Source organism: Tigriopus californicus, chromosome 2, assembly GCF_007210705.1.
Source record: "Tigriopus californicus strain San Diego chromosome 2, Tcal_SD_v2.1, whole genome shotgun sequence".
Lineage (NCBI taxonomy): Eukaryota > Metazoa > Arthropoda > Copepoda > Harpacticoida > Harpacticidae > Tigriopus > Tigriopus californicus.
Window position 1 is genome coordinate 1621591 of NC_081441.1, and position 26506 is coordinate 1648096.

At 40.7% G+C, this 26506-nt stretch overlaps 2 protein-coding genes across 2 annotated transcripts in view; one reads left to right on the plus strand and one right to left on the minus strand.

The window, feature by feature from the left end:
* The window catches only part of LOC131893557 (uncharacterized), a 2895-nt gene extending 1731 nt beyond the window's left edge, over positions 1-1164 (plus strand). The window contains exon 3 of the mRNA XM_059243613.1: positions 445-1164. Coding sequence (XP_059099596.1) covers positions 445-729 — 285 coding nt within the window. The 3' untranslated portion in view covers positions 730-1164. The remainder of the gene's footprint in view (positions 1-444) is intronic.
* Positions 1165-1296: 132 nt separating this feature from the next.
* LOC131893556 (uncharacterized) lies at positions 1297-24603 on the minus strand. The gene is made up of 4 exons (XM_059243612.1): positions 24230-24603; positions 11238-11356; positions 8266-8853; positions 1297-2645 (listed from the first exon to the last, which is right to left on the minus strand). Exons 1-4 carry the CDS (start codon positions 24567-24569, stop codon positions 2235-2237), a joined length of 1458 nt encoding a protein of 485 aa, XP_059099595.1. The 5' UTR covers positions 24570-24603; the 3' UTR covers positions 1297-2234.
* Positions 24604-26506: the final 1903 nt, after the last annotated feature.

Consider the following 26506-nt stretch of genomic DNA (forward strand, 5'->3'; position numbering starts at 1 on the left):
CACTAATGTTAAACGAAGAATTAGTCATGCAACATCTCGTACGTAAATATTTGTAACTAGAGTTATCCTAGAACGTGTCAAGAAACTTTGAAATCAAAGCGAACATCAGATGATTTCTTCATGAATGAAACGCTCACTAGACTGAATCCTAAAACTTCACGAATAACATATTGTTGCATACATAATGCATATTATCATTATCATATGAATTAACAAATTCATATATGTCGATTGTATCAAATATTTTTTAGCTTTGAAAGATGATGCGTTTGCCTTGATTTTTCCAACATACTGTGGTTTGGTTCGCTTGTTACGAATCAAGTTTACAACTGTGTGGTATCTTGAGCTAGATCCGTGGTTATGTGGTTTCTCTTCATCTCAACGCGTTTCCATGTTCCCCTAAAGAAATCAACTAGGGTTATCAGATGTTTTTCTCATGCTTAGGAGCTCAATAAGATGGACATCATGCCCACCAAGGATTTCATCACACTGCTCACGAAAGCTGGATTCAAGCACTTTAAAATCATCAAGTTCCGATTCACGTTTCGAACTTCCAAAAATTGGATTTTCGAGAAGATCAGAGAGCGGGCTTTTCTTTGTTTGGGCTCCTTCACACATGAAGAGATTGAAGAGGGCATCCGAGAATTGGAGAAAAAGTGGCAAGGAATGGATGAAATCACGTTTACGCCCGAAAAGGACATCATCGTGGCCGACAAGACCGAGAACTAATGAGCAAAAGAGCATTTGATACCATTGTTCAGTTTTGCTTGGACTCGGTTTCAATATCCACCCACAGACGGACTTTTCGACATTTGAAAACATATTTCAACTATATTTTGCGTCACACATACATAAAACGATGACACACTTTCACATCCATGATATGACACAGATACCTATATCAAGGAGCCAATAGACCACAAAACACATCAAAACTCTCTGGTCTCAGAAGACTTCTTCATCCGACGTGTTCGACTGTGCGTGGAGATCAAAAGGTTTAGATTGACCAATCTTCCATCTGGTATTACGAGTTGGCCATGGATGATATTGCCGGAATAGGATGTTTGGAAAGATGATGACCCCTCAACCAGCTCTTTGAAGGCCAAATGAAGTCATCAAACTTTTAGTTCCCTTTTCCCGAAATACATCCTCACGTTCGTTCGAGTTTTTGTCAGGTCAAAACAACCACCTTGTCAACGAGCTTTGGTACGTACATCCTCCTCATCTGTCTAACTCAATGCATTTGTCATTATCCATTGGTCCAAGTCTTGGTCATTGCTCCAGGCCCATTAGTGATCAAATACTGCTTGGTTGGTGGGCAACTTATTACGAAGGAGGTCCGTCGGGATGACATAATGTGTCCTGACCATATGTCTCTCTCCCGATAATATGAATGTAATTCAAAAAAGCTCTGAGGAGGCATCAATGTACCTCTAGTGTGTACTGGTGAATAGTGTGTTCTACATATTGCTGTTGTTGTTACTGTCGCTTGGCATCCCGGCTCCCTCCCTCTTTGTCTTCGCCATTGTCCACTAATTTCGGATGTGAGCACATTTTCTAGCCCAGACCACCACATAGATACATACGTAGAGCTTGATCGATTCGTCCATGAATTAGTGTACATATATGTAGTGCTGGCTGGTTGGCATTTGGACCCTGGACAATATTGAACAATGATGGCCATGGCCATGGATGAGCATGAGGATGATGATGTATGCGTGCGTGCGTGCGTACGTGCATGCATACATACATACTTGTATGCATGAACAAGTAGGTGACCATTCGTTGTCAGTCTTCAAACTGAATGGGAACCTCCTGGTTTGAGGATCATAAGCAAGTCAAGTAAGCCATTGTGAGGCGAGAGTCGGACCAACGTATACATCGAAGGACAATTTCCAATAATGACTTCAATATGAAGCGATGCAGCCAGCGGTCGTCGTTGACGTTGAATCAGTTTTCGGATCTTCCTAATCTGGATCATAGCAATTTCCGTTCAGGTAGAAAACAAGGCTTCCCAAAACTTGTGCCAGATTGGCTGTCAAGATAACAAGGGGAGCATCTCGAAATGCGCTCCGCCCCTTCTTCTAAGGCTTGCTTTGGCTTCATTGAATTGGTCTGCCTTTTCATCTCTATCTTCGTCTTTGAGGCTTTCACTCCCTGGCCTTGGTTGGATATGTCATTGACCAAGTAAGTAGATGCCTCCTCATCCATATCAGCACCATTCGAAGAACTAACTATATGGTCTGTCGAAATTGTGAGACAACACTCGACGGTCGGCGGGATTTGCAAAAAAAAGTATCTTTAAAGGCTCGCCGGAACTTGGCTCCATGGAGAAAGTAGAAGAGGAAATTGGCCGAGGAATTGACACACACCAACAGATGCGACATATTCACGATGAGTTGGACAAAGTCGCTCACTTCACAGGGTTGATGAGACGGGCTGGCGGCATCCGTGGTATCACAGACAAATAGCTCGTACAGATCGGGAATAATCTTGAGCGATTGGCAGATGATGAACAAGATGGAGAGGCCGATGAGGACGCGCGCCAAATCGGTTTCCGTTTTGCGTTTGCCGATCAAGCTCGAGCTGTGTGTGGAGTGAACGCTCGGCCTCCGACTACTGGACGACAGGACCGCATGGGATGTCTGAAAAGGATGAAAAATCACGTAATAAACATAAAAAAATATATTGGGCACAACAAAAATGACCAAAGCCAAGTCACTCCTCAGTGCAGGAATACAATCAGAGAGAGAGGCAGCGTGGTGCAACAGCTGTGAGACAATGGTCAGTTAGACTGAGGACCGATAATTAGATTTTTTGTCCATATCGCCAAGGTACAAATACGTACGTAGAGACTTGATTCCGGATCAAATCATATTGCATGTACAGTAGTCTCCAACTTGAACCGTGGATGGAGTACAAGAATCAATCAATATCTCCTCACAGTACAAACATCTTCTCCCAAATCTATTCATAAAAAGGCCATTTACATTGAACTCAATATATCCCCGACGGCAGCAAAGAGCCAAACGTTGGCTCTGGCACGATTAAAAGTGATGTAATGCAAAGGAATCACGTACAATATATTTGGATTCAGGATACTCAAAAGAATGAAATCATAATCATATGGAATTCCAACGATCAGATCACGCTCCAATCAATACGTTTCTTTTAGCTTTTACACTGTTCTAGGCATTATTGAAAAGACCTTAGCACATATTTTGTTTGATTGCTCTCTGTCAATCAGGAATAGTGGTAGACTACTCAAATGTGCATACCTGGATATTGAAAATCTGGATGCACTGCTCATTTCCCCAAGGGTTCCTCTGGCCTTCAGAAAGAGCCGAGCAATCAGAAACCCTCAACGATTGCCTTCCAAAATAGAGTATGAAAGGCTACCTACATTGTCAAAATCAAATGAACAACACTGTACCCTTTGATTTAAAATATTGGAACGCGTTCAAGTGCATCGTGTAAAAGCAAAGTGTGGTTTATGGTCGGGTAGGTGCGGAAAATTATTTCGATAGAGCACTATGTTTAACGCTATGATCGAGATGTTGTACGTTCACCTAGATGGCTTAGTAGATCCTGGACAAGATGACTCAGCTAAAAACATAACAGAGGATAAGTGCAAAGAGCGTCTTGACGCGGCAGATAAGAACAACTTGGTCACTCAGCCAAACGCCTGCTTGAGGTCGTTTTGAGATTCAGTACATTGGCTGAGACTGGCACACAATTTTCCTACCGCTATCGCATCCCTACCAATCCTGCACACGGTTGTGAAAACGCCACCAATCCAGCTTGTTTGCGCTGTATGGACCTCATTAGAGTATCCAAATGTGAAAGTGCTCCTGTCGCCGTTCTAAACCTCGTCGTTGTTCAATGGCATCTGTACGTACGTTATGTTGAAAATATATCAATCTTACAGTTTTACAATGGAACAATTTTCAAACCTAAATATTTGGAAGTGGAGCGTTTCACTCTCCGTTTTTGTCCTGCTTTGTTGGATATTGTAGACTCCATGCAATTTGAAGGGTAGACGAGAACCAGGCGGACCGTGATTCTTCTTCACACGTGGGAAGATACACTTGCATGAGTGCACAATCGTAGGGAACGACGATCTGGTCGATCAAATCGATTAGGAGAGATCGATCACGTTGGAAAGGTTAGACAGGCTATTTTAGAGTGATCAATTAACGTAATCGTTGTTGTACTTCCTAATTCTGTCGTCCATCACGGATGGAACTCAATCCAGGTAACGACAAGCTTTTGGTCTGTTTGAATACATGATCTAAGCACATGTTTTGAGGCATCCCAAACCAAGGGATGAGGGCCATCCTTCCACGTGCGTTTCTCAGGACATGTTTGGAGAGAGATTAAAACAACTGTGGACGACTGTTTCCCCAGGCATCACTCTAACATGAAGAGATTGAGTAGTATATGAGCGAAATCAACCAAATCTTCCTCAGAAGTTGTCAATGATCAGACTCAAATACCATGCAACCCTCTCAACTAGGTAAAGAGAGAGAGTAAGGGACGCTTTGCACTACGATGAAAAACCAGGATTGAATCCGGTTTGAGGATGGAAGTGGGACTAGTGCTGAGGCGAGTCCAGCAGAGGACTCGAGTCTTTCGCTGTACTCAAGGCAAATAAAAAGACTCATATGGTGAAACTTAAAACCAAAGATTGATATTTATTTTTCACAAATCCGGACTTGAGTCTTTTAGAAAGGACTCGAACTCGTGTCTGGACTCTCCCCAGCACTAGTCCTACTTCCATCCTCAAACCGGATTCCATCCTGGTTTTCCATCGTAGTCTAAAGCCGCTCTAAGAGATCCTCTCTGAATAGTTGATGGTTACTTTGGGGTACAGTGCGGGGATTTGTGTCAACTATCGTCATTCAATGATTCTAAAAATATAAACATGCCGGTCAATGGACGTGACGGAGACGTGGTATACCGTATTACAAAGGAATTGACATTGCAAACTAAGATCATAAAACATTTGACTCTCTTTCCCTCTCTAGAAGTTACCAGAGCCCGGGTTCACTGCTATCTAGTACCTAGATGCTGGTAGCAACCTTTGACACGAGTAATATTTAGGCTCTTCTTTACCTCACTCGTCATTTCGATTAACGCAATTCTACTTGCCTTACATGTCCAAATAACATTACTTCAAAATTGTTTCAAAATGAACTTCAGTCGTAAAAACAGCTAGAAAGGAATTTTTCGAGCTCGTTGATGAAAGAACGGATGCTCCTGCTTATATCGCTCGTACATGGCTTGGACAGTTTGACCAAGTTTTTCTAAATGTCCCCTTAGTAGGTGGATGTCAATGGGTTCAACCCATCAAGGAGGCCTGATGATATTAGAATTGATGATCTTTGAATGCTTGAAGCTTACATTTGCCATTTCACAACAAGATGTACGGGGGCCAAAAAGAATGCCCGTGTTAAACGCTCGTACTTTTGTCGATATGATTATGATAGCCCATTTACCAGACTGAGTTCACAGTTTCCATGTCCTGGTCCTGAGAATCCACTTCAGTTATCTACTAATGGCAAGCATTTATGTTCAATGAACGCTGTTTCAAAAAGCATACACTTGGGAAATTCCAAAAACCCGCCAACTGGAGTGAGACGAAGGCGACACTCTTATTGCGCTTTATTCTTGTCCCCACGTTATCAATTGGGTAAAAAAATGTTCAATTAACGAAAATGGGACTGTAGAGTGTTCAAAGAAGGTACGAATGGCATCTGATGATGTACGTTTTTTAAAGCATTCACGAGCTTCGTCCCAACCCGGAATTAGGGTCAATCCTAGTGATCGTAGAGGCCAAGCGTGCATTTTGAAAACACTTTCAAGCCCTCGTCTATCCAGGCACAAACTTCTAGAAATATGGACTGCGAACGAGCTTCCCGCCAAACCGGTCTGCTTTTGGTCATGGCAACTCTGAGACACTTTTCAAATAAAAGTGATACCATGACAAACGTAGATCTCGTCAATTAAAGGCAGGTCATTTTCATATTATTTACATGTAGAGTTGTTTGTTTCAAAGTCTTCTTGCCAAAAGCTTTTGAAACTGACCAAAAGCAGGCCAAAAATTCGAATTTCGTGTAATATTTCCTAGATAACTTTGAACTTGTCTCCTGAGTTCCCTTGGCATTGTTTTGAGCTCAAATTTGGCCAAGTTCAACTATTCAACCATATATTGTGGTCGAATCAGGTGTCTACTTGGAATAAAGTGAACGGTTTAGGAGATAAGAAATGTTTGCTTCCGTTCGCAGTCCACATCTCTTGTAGAAGTCCGCAACCCAGGCAAGTAAGAACAATGATTCTTACCTCTCATCTTTCTTGGGCTTCACTGTTGTTTAATTTACTCTCCTTTAATATTTGTAGGGAATAAGTAGGCGTTGTTGTTCCTGCATCAACTGTTAAGTCTGGCTTGCACATTCTTTTTAGCCAGCATTCCAGATCTACCCCACATTCGAGGAAGCCAACTCAGATCCGTTGGTAGACCAAGTATCATGTAAAGATGAACAAGTAAAAATAGACGAAACATAATTCAAGTATTAGCTTTTTACCCAAACCACAGCACTTGGTGTCTCGGTAAACCCACCGAACTTGAAAATATGTAGCCTTTATTATACCTTTAAAGGTTTCTTAAGAGGGATACTGTTTGTGAAATCGATCCACCCAAAACAATTAACAGAGTCCATTGGAGTCAGACTTTTGTAGACAGGCAATCAGATCATTCATAAAAAGCGAAATATTGCTGTCACACCCGGTGTAAGGTAATGAAAAAATATTGTGAAATTGATAATGTCAAAATGTTAACAGTAAGTCATGAGCTTTTAAACCACAATTCAAGTTACAACGCGAGAAAAAAGATACTGCGGATTCAATGTCAACTATTCAAAAGCAAGTTTTTTTCTTCGCCATATACCAACTTTGAAACCTTCTCAAAAGATATTATCAAAACAGGCTTCTTAGGTCTCGTAAAACATCTTGTTTTCAATTTTACCTTTGACAATTTTCTGCTTTCAAACCATGTTTGATTTCAAATTCCCTCCCTAAAATGTTGATGTTTCCCTTTTGTCCATTCCTTTTTCAGCCGACAACAGTATTTTTTCCGCCAAAATCATCAAAATTATTCTTTTTGCCCTCAAATAATGGGCCGAGAAAAAGAAAAACATTATTTCCGAACCTTAACTAAACAGGGACATTTTTATGTTATATGTTTCCTATATTTTTATAAGTTGATTTTTTTTATTTTCCTATATTTCGAAAAATTGATCTGTTTATTTATTTGTAAGTGGGATACCAGATACCAGACCACTTTTGTACACCTTTGGCTAATTAACGGATGAATTGAGACTGGAGTTAAACACGATTAAGAAATCAAATACCAGGGCTACCATTTTGTTGCAAATACACTTGAGCGCTATGCCAGACACAAATCTGCACGGCATTGCGATCTTGGTGTCTCAGCTGTCTTATAACATGAATCCCGCTTTTTTCTTTTCAAATTTTATCCTTTACATTCAGTTAAAGTACGCTAAGATGTTTTTGGTAACTCCTTATCAAGGCGGACAACATTGACGTCTATATGTTTGTAGTGTCTGTTTGTTGCGTGATATTCGATGAAAAAGGCGACTTTTGAAATACGTTTAGGAATCGGCTTCAGGCAAACGGAAAAAAAAATCAAGCGCCGTAAAAAGCGACGCTTGTTTTTGTTTGGGGGTTTGATGGAAGGTAAAAGAAGGGAAAGTTGTGGTTATAGTCTCGAGTAGGGCTAGAAAAGGTCGACTTTGACATGCCGCCAAAAGGGTGAAATGGATATCAACAATATGCTCAAAACTTTCTGGCTGCGAGACAACTTACACGCACAAGGTTGGAGGCGAAGGCTACAAAACGAACGAAATCCCGTTCCTCTATTTATGGCATGTTCAATCAAGTTGTCAGCCTTGCCAAACATGTTCCAATTTCAGATGTAGGAAGGCACACGTGCAGCCATATGTTAAAAAAGCAATCTCCCGCTTTCCTACATCATCATCTTCTTCGTGATCTCTTCTTCGTAACTTCTCAGCCGCTACCGACGATGTCGTAAGTGTCTCATTATTCTTTCAAGCATAATTAGAGTCCTTTAGCTAGAGGATCTATTCATGGCCCAAAGAGGAGCGAATGAACGAACCACAGATTGTTTGTGTGTACACCAGCCTTCTTAGGGGCCAAAGTTTCCCTTATTATGTCCTTTGAACTTACTCGTGAGCAGCTTTTGGCCAGAACGAGGATCTCCTTGAGCTCGGTCATTTCTCCCTCGGCGTTCTCGACCTTCCCGGCGTTCTCAGGGCTTCGTCGCGGTAGCTGATTCATCACGCGGTGATTGGACTTGCTCGAAATGACATTCATTCGATCGAGAGCGGCCTCACCCTTGCCCTCGCCCTCGCCCTTGCCCTCTCCTTCGCCTTCCCCGGGAGCCGCCAAACTTGACGAGGACGGCTCGAAATAGTGGCCCTTTAATTTGACCAAGTGGTGGGTCCTCGACGGACTGGACAAGGACGTCCCTGGGATGGCTCGTCCCGGGAAGCCTCTCGGGGGCGATTGAACCCGACGAGGGTGTCGCCTCGACGGAGGGCCACTCTTGTCCACAAACTGCTTTCGAAATGATGAGGCTCGCAGGGTGCCGTAGATTATGAAGATATTGAGGATCAAGATGGTCAGATAGGGGAAGATTTCGGTAATGAGTAGCTTGCTCCAAATGACGTAGTACTTCAAATAGAGCGGGTTTTGCCGCAGAGCCGTGCTCACAATCAGATGGCGTTGGGATTCGGCGTTCCACACGGTTTCCACCTATCAAAAAACAGATACAGTATCCATAGCGAACGAAAAATACGTAAGGCGATGTTGGGACAGTACATACTACTACTACTACTATACTACAACCACTACAGTATTCGAGGAATGAGTGAGTGAGGCGAGGAGATCAAATTATTCAACATGTTTTTCCGCTTTGGTTTGTCGACCCCAATACTTGTATGTTAGAGTGTTCCTCAAGAAGCGACGAGGAAAAGACACGTTCGGGATTGGCCCCTCTACGTCCATTACTGAACAAAGCCAAGCATGCTTATACTTTTATGTATGCGTCTAAAAGTCACCTTAGGGACCCTCTGAACACAATAACTAAATAAGTGAGTCTACAGTAAAGAAGACATTTCAGACTCGTCTTTTCAAGCAAAGATTAACTAACCTACAACTGTGCTCTTCGTCGACTTTGGTCCATTCTTAAAGGCCCTGATTATGGACGCATGAACCCGTGAATGAATGTATGTACTAGATGAGAGAATGATTGACACTCTAAAAGGACAGTCTTGTCCCCAAAATGAGATTGATTAGATTAATTTTTACTGCCATCAGACGCTTTATCTCGACCTCTTCTACTGGTGGTCTCATATGTTCATTGTCCTATTTTTTCATCCTCCCACGTGAATTTGCTCACTGACTTTGCATCATGATCTTTGAACGACAGAAAATGTTTTTCTAACTTTCCAAACCCTACTCGTCAAGCGATTGATATAGAAGATTTTCACTTTGTCAAATTCCCGTATATTAAGCCAGAAAAAAAACCGAATTCGAACTCTGTCGTAAATCGTCCACAAACCCCGACTCCTCGCCTAGGTCCGGGTATCTGGTTAGGCTTCATTTGACGTCACTATCCTCTGCTCGATAATGCTCCATAGACCCACACCCCACGCACCAAATGAAGTACTTCGCATCTCAATACCATATCGAGTAATCAACAGCCCACTCCCCAAAATAGACGTCCAAGTTACGAGAAACTCGATCTAATTCTTAAGACAAAAAATGTGCCCAACGCTTGATGTGCCATGACGGAAATACCCAAACACATCTTGGCATTTTTCTGGTTTACATATCATATAATGTATGACCTGAGTACCGTTTTAAGATATTGAAAAATGGTCATTAGGCATTGAGAGATCTTTTTGAATGGCAACACTTTATTTTTGCATAAACAAACAAAACTTCAACTGATTTCCTGTTATTTGAAATTTCTTCAGTGTATTCAGCTGACCCCTTTCAAAAGTATCGCGAAACAAAATGGAAGATCAATATGCAACAATAAAGTCTTGTAAAAAATTGAAGCATTTTGTCGCAGTTTTGCCCGATTTTGCAAGAGGCCTATGGAGAAGCTGCACTGTCACGTAATCGGGTTTTTCATGGTATCGTGAATTTCATTCATTGGTTTGAGTCTCAAAATGAGCTGAAGTTGGCCGTACAGAGAGTGTTAAGACAGCTCTCAGAAAATGGCCTCTTATTACATTTTCTAACCCAAACCTCAAATACAATAAGTGTTTTGAAATTGGAGGTGACTATGTCGAAAAATCATAAAAGCAAAGTTTGCTCTATCTTGTACATATCAAGAGCTATTCCTGGAGTACCGGTATAAGTGACATGGCCCTCGTAGTATATGATCTAATAAACTGCTATTTAGTTATATGGGATTGAGTTGTTCCATTTTCATCGTTGTCAGCTCCATGGTGCCCCAGTTGTATATTAACATAAATTACCAAAGAAATGATGTCAATTTTTAATGGGAAAAAGTAAAATGATATTGCGTTTTTGATTGGTGTCTGTTAATTCCCTGTTTGAGCATTTTCAGGGCATCATAAAGTGTATAAAGATCTGCTAAAATAGGTGCTCTTTTGAGTTTATTCTGCAAACGATCGGTCCAGGATGAACAGCACAAGGAAGCTGTAGCAAGGGGTGAGTTCAAAACGAAGTAAAAAAATAATGAAATAAGAAGGGGTTAGCACAGGTGTTATGACGTCACGTAAGGATGGAAATGACTCTGGGCATTGATTAACTACGGCAATTCAAAATGATGGGGGCTAATTGAAAACTAGACCTCGAAAAAAAAGATTGAAATTTGAAAAATGCTTGTTAATGACCATTTTTGCCCAAAAACCATGATTAATTTGGAGGTAGAAAGTGTTCCAAGGTATTTTAAGGATATTTATAAATATATAATTGCTTGATTCATCAATCATTTCTAATGCATTTGAAATTGTCGGAGTAAGTTCATGCTCAAAGTCATTTCTGTCCTCGTGTGATGAAGTCACAGCGCTCGCTCGACCAATCACCTGAACATCGTTTCGAACAATGATCTCTTTGATCTATTCATAACATCTTTCGCACAACACTGCGCTTGATTTTACCTCGAAATATTTGGGTAGAGTATAGACGATAGCGAAGCACAATGAACCGGGGAAGAGAAATCGTTTTTGGCGGAATGCGCGGAACGGGAAAATCACTGCCATAAATCGTTCCAGAGTGACTGAAAATAAATAGAGGAAGACCTGATGATGACTCGTGATATCAGAAACGAGGGATTTACAAGTATGTACAGTACTTTAGTTACCCTAACACGAGTAGATCGTGCTAATAGTCAATCAGCACTCTAATTCATCTGATCATTCAAGACCACCTTTGACAGGTTTATGGAGTTCTTCCGTCATCTAAGCCATTGTTCGATAATGAAAAGCTAGTTCGTCCTTGAGCCATGGTTACCTATTACTCTATTCTGTATAATTACATACAATGAGCACATTACTGGCCAACGATCATGTTTGTTCCGATAAGGTTTCGTCGGATTTGTTTGGGTGAGCTCTCCAGCATCCTACGGATCTATCTGCCCCTGTAAGAAGTGTGTGTAATGAGTATGAGTACATATGAATTGTACGTAGTACCACGTTCGCACTCAACTACCAAGAACACAAACAGAGACGTCCTCGTTAACTCTCGGTCCTTGGTTCTTTTGGTCGTTGGTTCGAAAGGAGGGAAAAGAGCTCTAAAGCCAAAACAAATGAGGGAAGAACCTTGCAGTCGACTGTTGTCAGCCAGCAAACCAACCAACCAAACAACCAAACAACCGACCACTCAACCTTCGAATCTCGGATAGGAATGTCAAATGGATTAGCTTGCTGCTCATTTAAGGTTAACAACTGACAGTCAAAGGTAACATTTTGGGAAAGCTCAAGGATAAGTTTTTTGGCGAAAATCTCAAAAAATACGCTTCTGAACAACAATTTTCACAATTTCTTTGAAAGAATGAGCAAGAGAACATAAATTGGTACATTTAGACCCCATTGTTCGATTTCTGCAACATCATTTACTTTAACCATGTCCTCCAAGGAGATCTCTCTTTGACAGGCCCTAGTATGTAATACATGTCAAAATCTACCCTCTTCCCTGAAATTGACTGATTTCTTATACGCTGTTATATCCCGGTGTTCAGCATATATTAGATGACGAGCATGTTGTTCATGCTAATTCAATTTAAAACTTTTGCTTTGAGTAATGTGCATGTGTGTAAATCCGGACCAACCATCCGGGGTCACGGTTCCAACCTGGTTTTTCCCAACTTGCCTCCACCGCCTCCATGCTTAATCCCATAGGAGAGGATGGGGATTGTATACGTAGTAACAAACGGGGAGAGCAACACAAGAGGACACCTAGACACAGCCGGTCAGCCGACTACTCCATGTTGTGTACTTGTGGGGCACATCAATCCCACAAGAAGTTGGATGGTCGCTTTGTAACTTGGCACTTTTCTGCCGAATTCTTAGTTTTTTTGTCTTGAAGTGCTATTTCTTTTACTGACTTTATATTCATATATTTTATGTCGACCAACGAATTAATGTGGGCGGATCTGGCTAGCCCTTGAATGTTTGGATTTAAGTCAGACGTTTTTTGACCAATACACCTGATCATCCTGTTACAGGATCAACGCCTACATACGCCTTATGAATATTTAAGGGCAACAACTTGAAGAATGAAGGAGACCGAGAAAGAAGAAAGATGAACTTAAATGTTTTTACTATCCTGTACCCTCGAGGGCTTGAAGGTGCTCTCAAAAAGTTCGTGAAGCCTGGACTGTTACAAGAATGGAACCTAAAACCAGCGTTGGGACAAGTGTTCCTTTCATACTACACTTAATACTATGCAATCCCAACCTTTCTAGCCCTTCCCAATGCGAGAGCTGTCTCATACGCTCCATGTTGCTGGTGAAACATCTTTGGACCTGCTCAAGCTTTTCCATACCAGTTGAACTAATTGGAGCCCAAATGGGAGAGGCATATTCAAGATGCGCCTGAACAATCGACTTGTACAGAGTTAGCATCGTGATCCTATCTCTGGACTATCTCCATTATCTTGGAAAACTACACCTAAATCCTTCATGGATGAGACCTGCTGAATGTCCTTACCTTCATCGTCTACTAATGGAGAATCTAAGGGTGTCGACCCAACGGTCATTGAGCGGAATTTCATTCCATTCAGTGTCATTTGACTCGCAGCAACCCAAGAGTAGATTTGGCGTAGGATTTATATCAGGCAATCGGAATTCTGATCATTCCTAACGCAAAGCAGTTTTGTATGATCAGCATGCGACGAGATACTGGCTTTACTTCTGAGATTCTCAAGTGGAGCAATGAAGATAATGAAAAGGAGAGGACCCAAAATGGAACCCTGAGGGACACCCGACTTGACATCATGAATGTCACAAAGGGATCCCTCAACCATAACCAATTGCTTCCTACCATAAACGAAATGTCTTAACCAATTGAGAACCTTGTCTTGGATCTCAATCTCATGGAGCCTGTCAACTAAAAGGCCATGATCTACCTACAAAAGACATAAACTACATCAGCTGATTCATGACTTTCTAGTCACTCAATAACGTACTCTATACGGTCAATCAGTTGGGTAAAAGTAAAAGAAATCAGCCTATTGGGCCATTGAAGCAAGAAAGGATGATTGTACTTTTGAGGCTTAATAGGGCATTATCACGGAATTAAACCAGAGTTCCAATTCATTCATTCATTAAAGAAATGGGTCATGTAGCATTACAATTCAATAAACTGTCAGTTTTACCCGTCAATGTACTTAGGAAAATTAAGCCCAAAGGCAGTGATTTTCCAGCTAGAAAGTATTTCTACGTCAGAATTTTCTGCTTTTTTACAAAAAATTTTTTTGAAACATTAGAAAAGGTTTTTTGTCTGATATTATGCGATGTATCTTAGTTTTTTTAGTATCTCAATTGTTTTCAAAAGTACTCAGTGACCTCCCCAAATTTGTGCTGACATTATGTGACAACTGCTACTTAAAGGAGTCAATAAATACTCGGGAGCGACGTGCCTCCTTCTTTGAAAATCGGAAGGACATTAGCTAATTTCAGAGAAGAGGGAAACTTGCCCTGGTCCAAGATGCAACGCATCATTTACACAAAAATGATCTTTAACCATTGTGCAGTTTCCACCAATACTCCTTCATCGACCATAACTCTGCGTTAGAGTGGCACAAGCGTTAAACATTAAGCATCATTTACGAACAAAACAGGAGCAAGATCTCATCTGAAACTGAGATGAGACTCTCCAGCTCTCCTGGTCCTGATGGTGTGACAAGTCCCTGATGGCCTCTAAAGCATCTTGATCTGTGACTTCAAGATCATTTAATAGCTCAAGTTGAGTGGCCCTGTCAGTCTCAACAGACCTATCTTTAGCGCAATGAATTGCTGCTTCTAAACTCAGTGGAGTCGAAAACACGCTAGAGAACTGATCTCCTAGCATCTTAGCCATAGTCTCTACATTGCTAATGGCTTCACCATCGACCTCAAAGGGTTTGATGTCAGAGTCGCCGAGACAGACAATCTTGTTCTCATTTGGGGCTTTCGAAATTACCATTGTCAATTGTCAAACTTTTTATGAAATGACCCATCCCAACTCTAGGTTTGAAATCGCAACCTAAAGACCACTGCTTGAGCCTCATTAGTCTTCCAGATCATACGATGAATTGAAGATGCTGTCACGTAAGTTTCAGTTTCGAGTGGCGTGGCTAACAAATGCCACTTTGTCGCCTTGAAAGAATAGTGTATGCACGTATTTTTGTTCCGTGAGCCTAGTCTCACTCAGAAACGTGATTGAGTTCTTGCTTGCTCAGGAAGTAGTCACTGTCGCAGGCTCTTGGCATGTTGTTATGACCATGACAGTTCAAGAACATGACAGATATCTTGGTCATACCCCTTCTTCTTTGTTTCGAGACCCCCAACCTTTGTTTCGTGTTCAGTAAGAACGAGTCTTTAGCTGCTATCTTCTGAAATCTAATTAATTTCAGAAAGTCGGCCGAATATCGAAGTCTTGGTTCTTAACCCTCCATTCCAAGGGAGGGTCTATTGGATGCCAGAAGCACTTCTTAAAAGATTTCTAACTCTGCCGGCGATGGTAACAACCAAAACACACCAAAATTTAGTTCTTTCGACGGAGCGAAATCGAATAATGAACTGTTGCTCTTAGGATGAGAAACGAAAATTAAGAAAAATCAAGAAATATCCAATTAGTACAAAGCATTGAAGCAAGAGCATTCATTCATTACTTTGGTTTTGGCGACATCGGAGCAAGCAATTCTTAACCGTTTGTAACTTAATATTGTGCCTCATGAACACTGCTTTCGCGAGGCAAGGGACACCGCACATATTTTTTGTTGTAACTCAAAATAAAATCCTAAAATAAAACCATCATTTTCGTTCTTAGGGTGGCCAGGCTCTAGATTTTGGAATGACTCATTTTGCGAGCATATTGTAAATGTGAGTGAGAGCTCTTCTAGTGTTGGCGAGATTAATTACGGGCTGGCTTGAACGTCTCAGAAAAAAGGGAAAAGCTTAAGGGTGTGAAATTTGCAATCTTAGTTTGTCATTGGACCAGCACAAGATATATTTGCTAATTTTCCTTTCTGGCATTTGTTACTGCGAGATGAGGTTTTGAATCATTCATCCTACCATACTAATTAAGGGCCAGCTTTGGCGACAGGAATATGAACGAGCTTCCTTTAGGAGTGAATTCATCGCCAAGATAACTCCAGTATTCAAATTTAAGATTTGAGTACATAGCCACGCACGAGATCATGAAGAATTCCTTCAATCGTTATGGATAGTTTTGTGGAATGGTTCTATTCGTTAACACCAAGTCTCACATTCACAACCTTCGTGTTCTAGATTCCTGCTTGACGGTAGTTCGTGCTATCTTCTCTTTTTGGATGAACCATGAATGTACAAAGTTCTTAACAGCTCGTATATATACCGACCGGGTGTGCAAAATGTCCTCAGACACGTCTTTGAATGCTTGTAACTCAGCGATTACGAAAGAAACTTTTTAAACCATTATTGCAGGCATTTTTTGGCCATATCTAGCTCAATCTTTCGTTTCACTAACTAATGTTATTTTTGCCTCTTTGTGTTTAAAAACAATGATGGAAAAATTCCACGAAAAAATAATTTTGCCATTCGAGGCTGGTGACAGCGCCACGACCATCGTGACCAACTTGAGCATCGCCAGGAGCACCGTTTACAAGGTCAAGAACTGGTATAATGCCGCTGGCAACCTCAGTAATGGTCCAAAATAAAACAAAAACTCATGAGATTTCAACTTCTACTGAAGTGGATTAAGGGCAACCTGGATGGCAGCCATTATAACCGGATTTTTGGTGCAAAGGTCATCCCGGCCCTTAACCGCCATTACCGTGCCAGGAACTGGGTGTGGCAGCAGGATGGTGCTCCCTGTCACACTTCTGACTTCACTCAGTTGAGTTGAAGTTGAGCTCCACTAGATTCTGGCCAAGGAAAGTGGACTCCCTTATATAGGCTGTGGATCTCATAAGGGTCGCCATGTCCAACGAAGCTATTATTAAGACGTTCAAGTCCTTCTCGAGGCGGTTAGAGTTGTTCAATGGGTCGGGGTGTCAGAAAAACAAATCACTCTAAATTGTCTACTTGTCATCTTATTTCAATACCAGTTTGACCCTCGACCCCTTGTTCTCTAAGTAGACCTTATTGAAGTGGTAAATGAAATTTGTCCAAGGATATTTGGAGCACCCAGTATGTGCAAATTGAAGCATGCGTGTCTTAATGAAGAATGTCCATTCCTTCCAATTTCGTGGCTAATTAGGAACAGAATTACGCACAGTATTATGTTAGATAGGAGAAGACAGTTTATCACAACAGAGTCACGGTCATTCAAATATGTAGATAGAGGACCACATCATGCCCGAGAGCTTACTCATTTAGGTACCCAAGGCTTGCAGATCTACGTTCGTACGAGTTGCCTTACGCTTTGAGCCGACAGAACGACGGACCTCAAATATCAGAAATTGGGCCCTTTTCACGACAACAACCTGATGAGGGAGGAGCAATTTATAGACGTAGGTTACGTGTATTTCTGGGATTGACCTGTTTTGCTTTGAAAGCCAGTCACAATTTGCATAATTTTACATCATATCTCACAAAGTGAAGGAAGCATTTTTGTTTTGTGATGTGAGTCTAATTAAAGTCACAAGAGACAATCGCTTTTTGAAATTTGAGGATGATTCACATATCTTTTTTCCTCGGTAACTTTGTTCTATACTTGTTGTATTGAACGTAAATAAGGTAGTGCCGTCTCAAGACATCGCGTTGTTATCATCATGCCGCTCATACATTCATCTCCTGTAATGGGAGAACAATACCAGTGCAACTCCAAGGGCTCCTAAGGCCCGAGGAATTCAGGTTTCGAATAAAAGTGGAAAGGCTTCTCCTCAGGGAAATTTGTCCAATTTAGAAATGTCAATTCACAGTGGTTTAAATCTCTGATTATGTGTTTGCTCAAGTGGCAAAGTTTCCACTTGCCTTTTATTTTGCTTTAAGGACAAAAGGGACGACGTTTCAAAAAAATGTTTCAATAATTGCACAGGCAAATAAATTATGTAGCTCACTTCAAACAAGGCAAAATGTAGCCGTAAATGACTTGAATGGGCTTATATGTAAAGCTCATCTTGATGATTTTTTCCAATCAAAACTGCAAGAGAAATTTGCCGTTAAAGTACATTTTTTCTTTTAAATTTTACATGTTACTCGCATAAAAAAACTCAAAGCGCAGATAAGGTTCGGTAAGACTCCTGTACAAGTACATTGCTTGGTTATTATTGGGTTATGCCAGATAAAGGCTGAGTTGTGATCTACTCGAGTGAGCCCAAGTTAAGCGATAAAGATTGGCCAATTATCCTTCTTTTAATCTCAATAAAAGCTAATTCTTGTCAGTTCAATACCTCTGACACTAAGTACTCACACTGAAAGGGTCATTTTGAAAAGAAGAGCAGTTCGATTTCAAGACGTGAAAGGAAATAAGTGTCTACTTTATTTGATTCATGGTACTTCCTGAACTTTTCATAAACTTTTTTTGACTTTCATGTACTTACTTTACCTAGATGATAAATGAAAAAAAGCACATTACGTCTTTTGGGATTATAGGTACAAACAATGCCAAAAGCAATCTCTGGACCACGGCCTTTGTTTAACTTTTTTGCCCTAATGAGCGGTGATGGCCAGTTTCTGGACCATCTTGAAGATCGCCTTGGGATTGATAGCAGGATGAACCATTGAAATCGAACTATCCAACCAACACTTAATCAGCCCCTGAAATGATCTATCTCGAATCAGGGGGAGCAAAGATAGTGAAGGTTTAGAGTTGGGAACTCCCCGGAAAGTCGTGACAGCCGTGTCAAGACGCCCCTGGACTTGGCAAATGTTGAATTGAAAACCTCCGTTGCAACATCACCCATCAATAATCACCGAAACGTCAGGTGTAACCGTTTTGTGTCATAAATCACACCATTTAGACATGAAAAAGGTGGAGTTGAGGAATTGACCGACCACATGTTTTTTTGCCAACTTCCATTCCGCTACTAGAATACAATCTCAGCAACTCAAAACGAAAAAAAACTTACTCATTTTACTTAACTTAGTCCACACAACGGCAAGGGCAAGGGGCTTCTAACTCCACCATTGCATAGCGGGTTTCAATGTCTTGCAGGAACCGCAATCCCCATTGTATAAGCACTTTCACTCTTTGACGTAAATCAGAGTCAAATTGATGGAGAACCGGGGGCTGGGAAAAGACATTTATTTGTGTCTTCAAATGCTAACGTGTGATCAGAAGTGCAAGCGAGTGATTACTTGGTGCATAGGAAATCTCTCAGAGGTTCAGCGGATGCCGATTTTTCTTAGAAAATTGTCCAAGGTGGTTTACAAGACCGAAAAATGATCGAAGCTTGAATCTGGACGTATGGAGGGGAAATTCGGCTATGGCTTTGACCTTAGCTGGGTCAGCCGAATATATTCCTGGCTTAATTATGAAACCTACAAATTTCACAGAGGATGCAGCAAATATGCAGTTTTCACTGCTGAAGGTAATTCCATGACTTCGACAACGAACAATGACACTAAGCAATCGGTGAGATAATTTCAGTTTTTTTTTATTTTTTTTCGCGAACTTCTTTACCGCTACTAGGATTGGAATCCCAGCACTTCAAGATGAGAAATTTCTTCATTTTTTTAACTTTCATTTACATATATTATTTGATCGACGAACGAATTAGAGTTGGCTGATCTGGCCAACCTTTGAATATAAGGTTGATCAGGAATTTTAGTCAAAAACTTGTCCAAGTCTGACTTAAATCCTGCTACTGGATCAACGCCTTCATACGCCCTACGAATACTTGAAAGCAGCAAATTGAACAAGGAAGGAACCCGAGAAAGAAGAGAGTTGGACTTCATTGTTTTAACTAGCCTGGATTCTCGAGGGCTTGAAGGTGCTCTGAAAACGCCCATTGAGCCTCTACAGTCATTACAATTGACCAAAAATCCCTGGTTGGGACAAAGCTCATAAATGCCTTCGAAAATATATAGTATCAGATATCTCTCGTACTTTCTCTGAATATTGTACAGTCCCAACCTTTATCGTCTCTCCTAATACGAGAGCTCTCTCAAACGCTCACTGTTTATGGTAAAACATGTTTGAGCTCTTTCAAGCCTGCTGAACTAATTGGAGTTCTAATATGCGAGGATGGCTCGCTTTGAGCATTCAAATCCAGAACTTTATCAACTGGCACCAAACTGAACTCGTGAGGTTGACTTGAAGATATCTGGCCATTGTTTGTCTCCGAGGTCGGCGGGGGTACTTTGACTGAAAATGAGGGAGGACCCACATTAGGCCTAGCTCTCGTTTCTTCGTTAATCAAAGATCTATAGGTAGGTCTTCAAACAAATCTCTATTCTGCCAGGTTTCCACTTCCCTCTCCTGTAGCAATCAAAGAGATGAACTGGGTTATCGGGTCATCTATTCAGGTATCATCAGGGTTCTTCCAAGTTTCTAATCTGTTTTGGGAATCAAATTTCCGGACCCTAGAAGTTCCACTCTTGATGAGACTTAAATGACATCCACATTTTGCACAAACTTAATTCTGTTTCTAAAAAAAACTGACTGGTGCCATTGTTTTTTTGAAAGATAACATCCGTATGAAAAAGGAAACCGTGCAAACGCCATAACATGTATGACAAGAAAAAGGATGTCAAGTTGAAACTAGAATTCGTCCATATCAAATTGCATCATACCACGGACGCAGTGTTTCTTCCCAATCGAAATCTTGGCGATTGTTGAGTGGGTAAACATCTTGACAGGCTTTGAGACAGATACATGAAATGGAGCCTTCATTCTTGACAAAAAGAAACGCGCTAAAATTGTGAGAGAAAATGTCCACCCACCCCAGGACTCTAAAGAGAGGAAACGACACGGCTTCCCTTTGCCCGCCAAGTTAGGCCATTGCGTTGAATCAAGACAGTAACTCTAGTATCAATAAAATAAGATTATCCGCACTACATAGTACATTTAAGTGCTTTTGATCAAATTTTCAATTCAATTTTTTTAATTCTATGATTATGAAGCATCCAAATGAGTTTAAAGAACAATATGTAGCTAAGAGCTACAGTATGTCTACTTTTGGATTGAGGGCCATTCCCAGAGTGAGAACCATAGTTTTATAACAATGGCGTCAAATAACTTGAAATTTGATCAAGATGTTCCTGAAACAATTGTCTACAAATAATATTTTGAGCCAAAGATTATTGACCGACTGTGTTTAGAGCAAATTCTTGCTTTATCAAGAAAACCTAATTAGTATTTTTCAATTGTTGTACTTTAAGACATTTTTAAAGTCATTTTAAATATATTCACATGCCTGATTTTAAGCACATACCATCAATGGTAAAGAAAATGATATTAGTCACATATTTTGTGCAATATTGACATTCAAAAATTTCAGCAGCAAAAGTTTAGGCCTTACAAAAAATGGCGTTTCCTTGCTTTAGTGTCCTTGGCCCACCATGGCAGCTGTAGGGCATTAGTCGTTCTTAAACAAAGGCAACAGATTACTGTTCCAGTTATTTTGGTCAAAATGAGTAACTCATTTCGTTCATAAACATTCCTGATCAAAAAAGTAATGCTGTCTTACAGTTACTATTCAAAAAGATGGCCAATATTTCAAGACCAAAAATAAAGTTTGGCTTCTAGTACTGTAGAATCCAAAAAGATTCGATTCTTTCGCCTGTAACTGATTGTAACGTGTTATTGAAGGGAAAATTGATCTAAAAGCTTTAAGTTTCCATTTATTTGTTACGAGAAAAACGAAAAAAATAGCGGCCGTTATGGAGATCGAAAAAAAAGTTGCGAGAAATTTTGGGGATTTTGGGTCGTTACAGTGACATCATTTTGAGATGTAATGGAATTGCAGTACCTATTTGAAAAAAAGAACACATTATCAGTTACTCTTAATTCTGTTACTACTACCCTGTGTAGTTATACCAAGAACCAGTATTACAATAGGACAGTGGACAAAAGACATGTCCAATTGGCACAAGCACATTTTGGCCTTCCTTGAATTACGAGTATTTCGTTTTTGGAATAGAAAATGTCACATTGAATGTCAGAACGTGATTCCTTGATGAAGGAGCAGATTAAAATGAGGAGATCTTCTTTTTGGCGGCTGAACGTGGCACATTTTAAATGAATCCAAGAGCACATGGATAAGTTGGGAAATTGATTGTAAGGTGCCCTTCAAAAGAGTACTGATGGGGAACTGTCAGATCGACCTATGTACATAATACAACATTTGCCATGATCCTTGGGCTGATTTAAAATGCGTCCAACATGCGACAAAGATCACGCACAAATCGACAAAATCTACAGCAAATATTAAGACGCCTAACGCTTCGAATGAAAAAATTGTGCTCATTTGGCCAGCACGAGATTTTCTCTACCTACTTTCAGAGTGCAACCAAAAACTAGAAACAAGAACTATTCGTTCACCGATTAGGAATTCTTTATCCCCTCGTTAGCAGTCAAATTTCATTTGGATGTTGTGGACCAAGTAATAGAATAAGTATATGGTGAACAGATGCCCTGCCAAAACTGGCGTTGTTATGTTAGCGATGCTGTTAGGTTACTGCAGACACCTGGCAAGACTCGTCTGGGTTCAGTCAGATGATCGGTCTTGATATCATCTGGCCCGAGAAAATTGGGGCTATTTGGTTTGGTAGTTTGCTTTTTGATATTTGGGCAATCAATTCAATTGGTTCCGTAACAAAACACGTATTTTTAATAACATTTTGTAACAATTGACACGACCCAAAGATGCCCGAGGTGCCTTGCACGCTTTGGGACATAATATAAAATCTACATATATAACTCCAAAGACCTACAATACTTATGTATTCTTTCGATTTTCAAAAAAATGTTCCGCCCATTGAAGAGTATGTGTGGTGAAGTGGGTAGGGAACGACGTGGGCGCAAGTTCCATGGTTACGGATTTAAATTTTGTGATTGAACATCGGAAGCCTTTGCCTCGTGCAAATCGTGACGTGGGGGATGGGGGGGGGGAGTAAAGTGCTTGGTTTTCCAAGTAATAGCAATGGCACAAGTGGCAGTCAGATCAACACTAAGAACTTGAAAGCGAACACACTCCTATTCCCGCTTCAATCAAATTACGTCGGTTGGAATAAACTTCATTCGACTCCAAAAACAAACATTTGTTTCAACTCCTACTATCACCCTGGATTGAGCTCATAGCACTACGGAGAGATCTTTGGAAAAGGGGCTTAAGGGACTAATGGATCTGGAGAGTACAGTGCGTACTCGTAGATATTTGAACGCAGCTTCCTCCGAATGAAATACCGACCCCAAAACCAAAGCAACAATAGTCAAATGAGTTTCAACCACAATTGGGGAAGAGTCTCAGCATGGAATTTCTCAGAGTGACAGAAACCAAAAGAATGGCTAAGTTGGGTGACATGAAATCTTAACCATGACTAGCCCAGATGCAGCAACTTTTTTCAATTATACTATCAGAACGAAACTGAATGGAGGCAAGCCCCAACCAAATAATGGCTAGGATGCTTGGTGATTTTTTGATTTGATTGGGCTACAATTGTAGATTCGAAAAGACATACCCCATAATGACGCCACAGTCAGTTTCAGTATTCATAGTTAGACGTGGGCTAAACTACTTTTTAGATCTTATTCAGTTCATGCCATAGGTGAGGAGACGGCAAAGAAGTTGTCTTGTGACTGCATGCATGCATGAATGCATGAATATCGAGACTTTGGTAGCTTGTCTGGTTAAACTGTAAAATGAACCAGCTTGGAGGCAAATCCTGGGAGGGAGGCTTTCCATTGTACCGTTACGCAGGCGTACGATAGCCACGTGTAAGCCAAAGTATCTAAGGTGCATCATGACATGATACTTAACCATTCCATTCCCTTGGAAAAGGGAGTGACAGATGATCCAAAGAACACAGTTTTCCTCTATTGTTTTGCGACCCCCACCTAGATTGGCGGATGGTTTGGTCCAACCAATTAAGGAGTTGTGCCATCTCAAATTTGTAGACTTATTTTCATTAGAGCACATTGAAACTGAATCATGGTACAAAAAAGGAACAATGAAGGGGAATCGCGTTCAACCAAGGTTCGACTTTTTGTGGACAAATGAGTTTTCAAAGAGGGCGAAAACTTAATCAAATGCTCAAATGCCCTTCTTTGTGTTGTTTTATCATTTCGAGCATTCTTTTGATTCTCTGCTTTCATTTTGCCTTCTCGTTTTCTCAAAGGTGACGATTTCTCCCCGGTTTTCTCTGGTATTTCTATTTCTGATCCGTATTGTGTCTATCTGCGGACAGAATATCCAGCGGGTGGACTCATCACTACTGTCTGCTGCTTGACAATGTTTGATGCTAATGAGAATGTATACTTGTAAATGTGCCCAAGGTGGCATAAGTTGTCCTGTACTCACTCACCTGCCATGGTGACGTAGACGGATCCCACCCGGAATGTATGCAGGAGACCAAACATGATGCCCGTTACGTGGATGAAGATGTTTTCCACGTACCAATGGCATAACTTGGGCAGACCAAAGGACAGAATGGCCATCATCAAGAAGAGGGCGTCACAGAAGGCCAAACCACGCAACAGATTCGAGAACGAGTTGCGGAATGTCCCCCGAAGCAGAATGATGATGGACAACGTGTTGCCAAAAAGGCCAAACAAAGACACCAAGGTCAAAGTGACGCCCTCCACGTAAAAACTGAATTGGTTTTCCGAGTCACTTGACGAAGCCTCGCTCTCGTTGGTCACCATTGTCAAACAAAACCAAGATCAATCACCTGTCCTTATGTGGTAAAGGAAAACCTTGGTTTGGCAGTCCTTGGATGCTTCTCCGGATCTATAAGAGAGAAGTTGGAACACAGCAATCATCAGACAAAAACATATGATGAAGTTTTGATCAGTCTCAAGCAACCAATACCTCGAGTACTGTAGGTCCAGTCTGAGCCTGCAATAGCAAAAAGCAATTTGGCGATGCTGTCGCCCCGTCTCAACGTCCAGATGGATCAAATATCAAGTTTCCACTGGAAAGCAAATTGCAGGAGAAAAGCCCGAGTTTGCCATATTTCGGCATTGCTTAAATGCGACCTACAGAACAGAACGAGTCTTGAATGTTTGCAGTTTCAGGCGACGTTATATCGAGCAAAATATAATCTCAAAGAAGAGCCCTATGAAGATATTCCCTAAGGAAAAGTTTTTGGCATATTTTTTTAATTGCAGTTTGCTCTCTACGAGCACTATGAAATCCTGCTTTTTTAAACCGGACTCTTATTATTCCCGCGTAAGTTTGCCAGTCTCTACATTTGAAGCTTTATCGCAATATATTGAGCCCGACTTGCTGAGTTTAGGTCTGGAGCGCCATTTATCTTAGCCTATCATTTCAAATTGATTCTTGTTGAACACATGCCCCAAATTACTTTGGTCAGAAAAATCAACCATGGATGCCAAAGAGTTCATCAATCAGACCCCTAAATTGGCCACTTCTGTTAGCATCTCATTCAATCCAATTTTGCTGTGTTTAGCCACACACATTATTTCAAAAAAATGTACGATATCACTAATGATGTTCAGTTTTGGCTCAACAATTGATTATCCTCATAAGTTAATTCATCCTCCTGGATCATTTCATTTCTCAAGGACGATAATCCTCTAAACTCTTCCTACACCATCTTTGACTCAATTCATGGGACTTACCTTTTATGAATTGTTGGCCCTAACGCTGAATTTCAACCTGGCCACTTCCCATCATAAAACGCAATTTGGTTTGGCAGAAGTTCACTTGTTTGGAATACATTCCTGGTGGTTGTATATGTAAAAACGGGTCTGAAGTGTTTCAATTTTTAAGCAATAAGGAGAACCTGCGACAACCCTTTTTTGAACTGATTGAGTACTTAAATATCTATTCCATGGAATTATAATTTAAAATACGTGTTTATAATTGAGGGTAACTGACAAAAAAAATATTTACTTTTAAGTGAATTCAGCTTTTAATCTTTGAAGCCCTGGTTCTTGGTCAGTCTTGATTATCATCCCATCTTTTAAAAGGTTTAAACCAATTTGTTCTTCTTGGCCAATTTCAAATTTTATAAGTCTGCCTAAAAAATCACCCCACTTTTAGTGGAATAGGTTTCGCAACTTTTTGCACTGATATTGATCATTTAAGCAATGCTTTTTGGGCGTTCATGTGGATTCAGCAAAAAGGATGATTGATTTGCTCTACTTTTTCAGTTTCTTTGATGTCTTGGGATATAACTTTGAAGTCTTAATTTGCCTGTAGACAATAGCAAGGACTGAAAAATCGTCAAATATGGCAAGGGTAGACGTAAGCAACCAGTTGCCGTGCTCATGTTAGTTGAGTGCAAAAATTCAGGACGCATGCTGCATTTTCCATTAGAAGCTCTGAGAAAGGTCAATACAAACGCTTGTTATGAGTAGTTTAGGCAAGGAGCAGTACCGTATTTTTAGAGCATCCGCCTTCAAATCTGCATATCCTGGCTGAACCCAACGTGGCAAAGGTTCAGGATTCTTTGCAATACTTAAATTACAGTATGAGTTGCTGCTTTAACATCTGAAATGGGCTAACCTACGGTCATTCCCGAGGGTGAGGTAAAAAGTAATGTTGGATGAGACGAGGAAGCGGGAATTTCTCTCAATTGGGACACCCATCATCAGATGTCAGGCTGAGTGAGAAC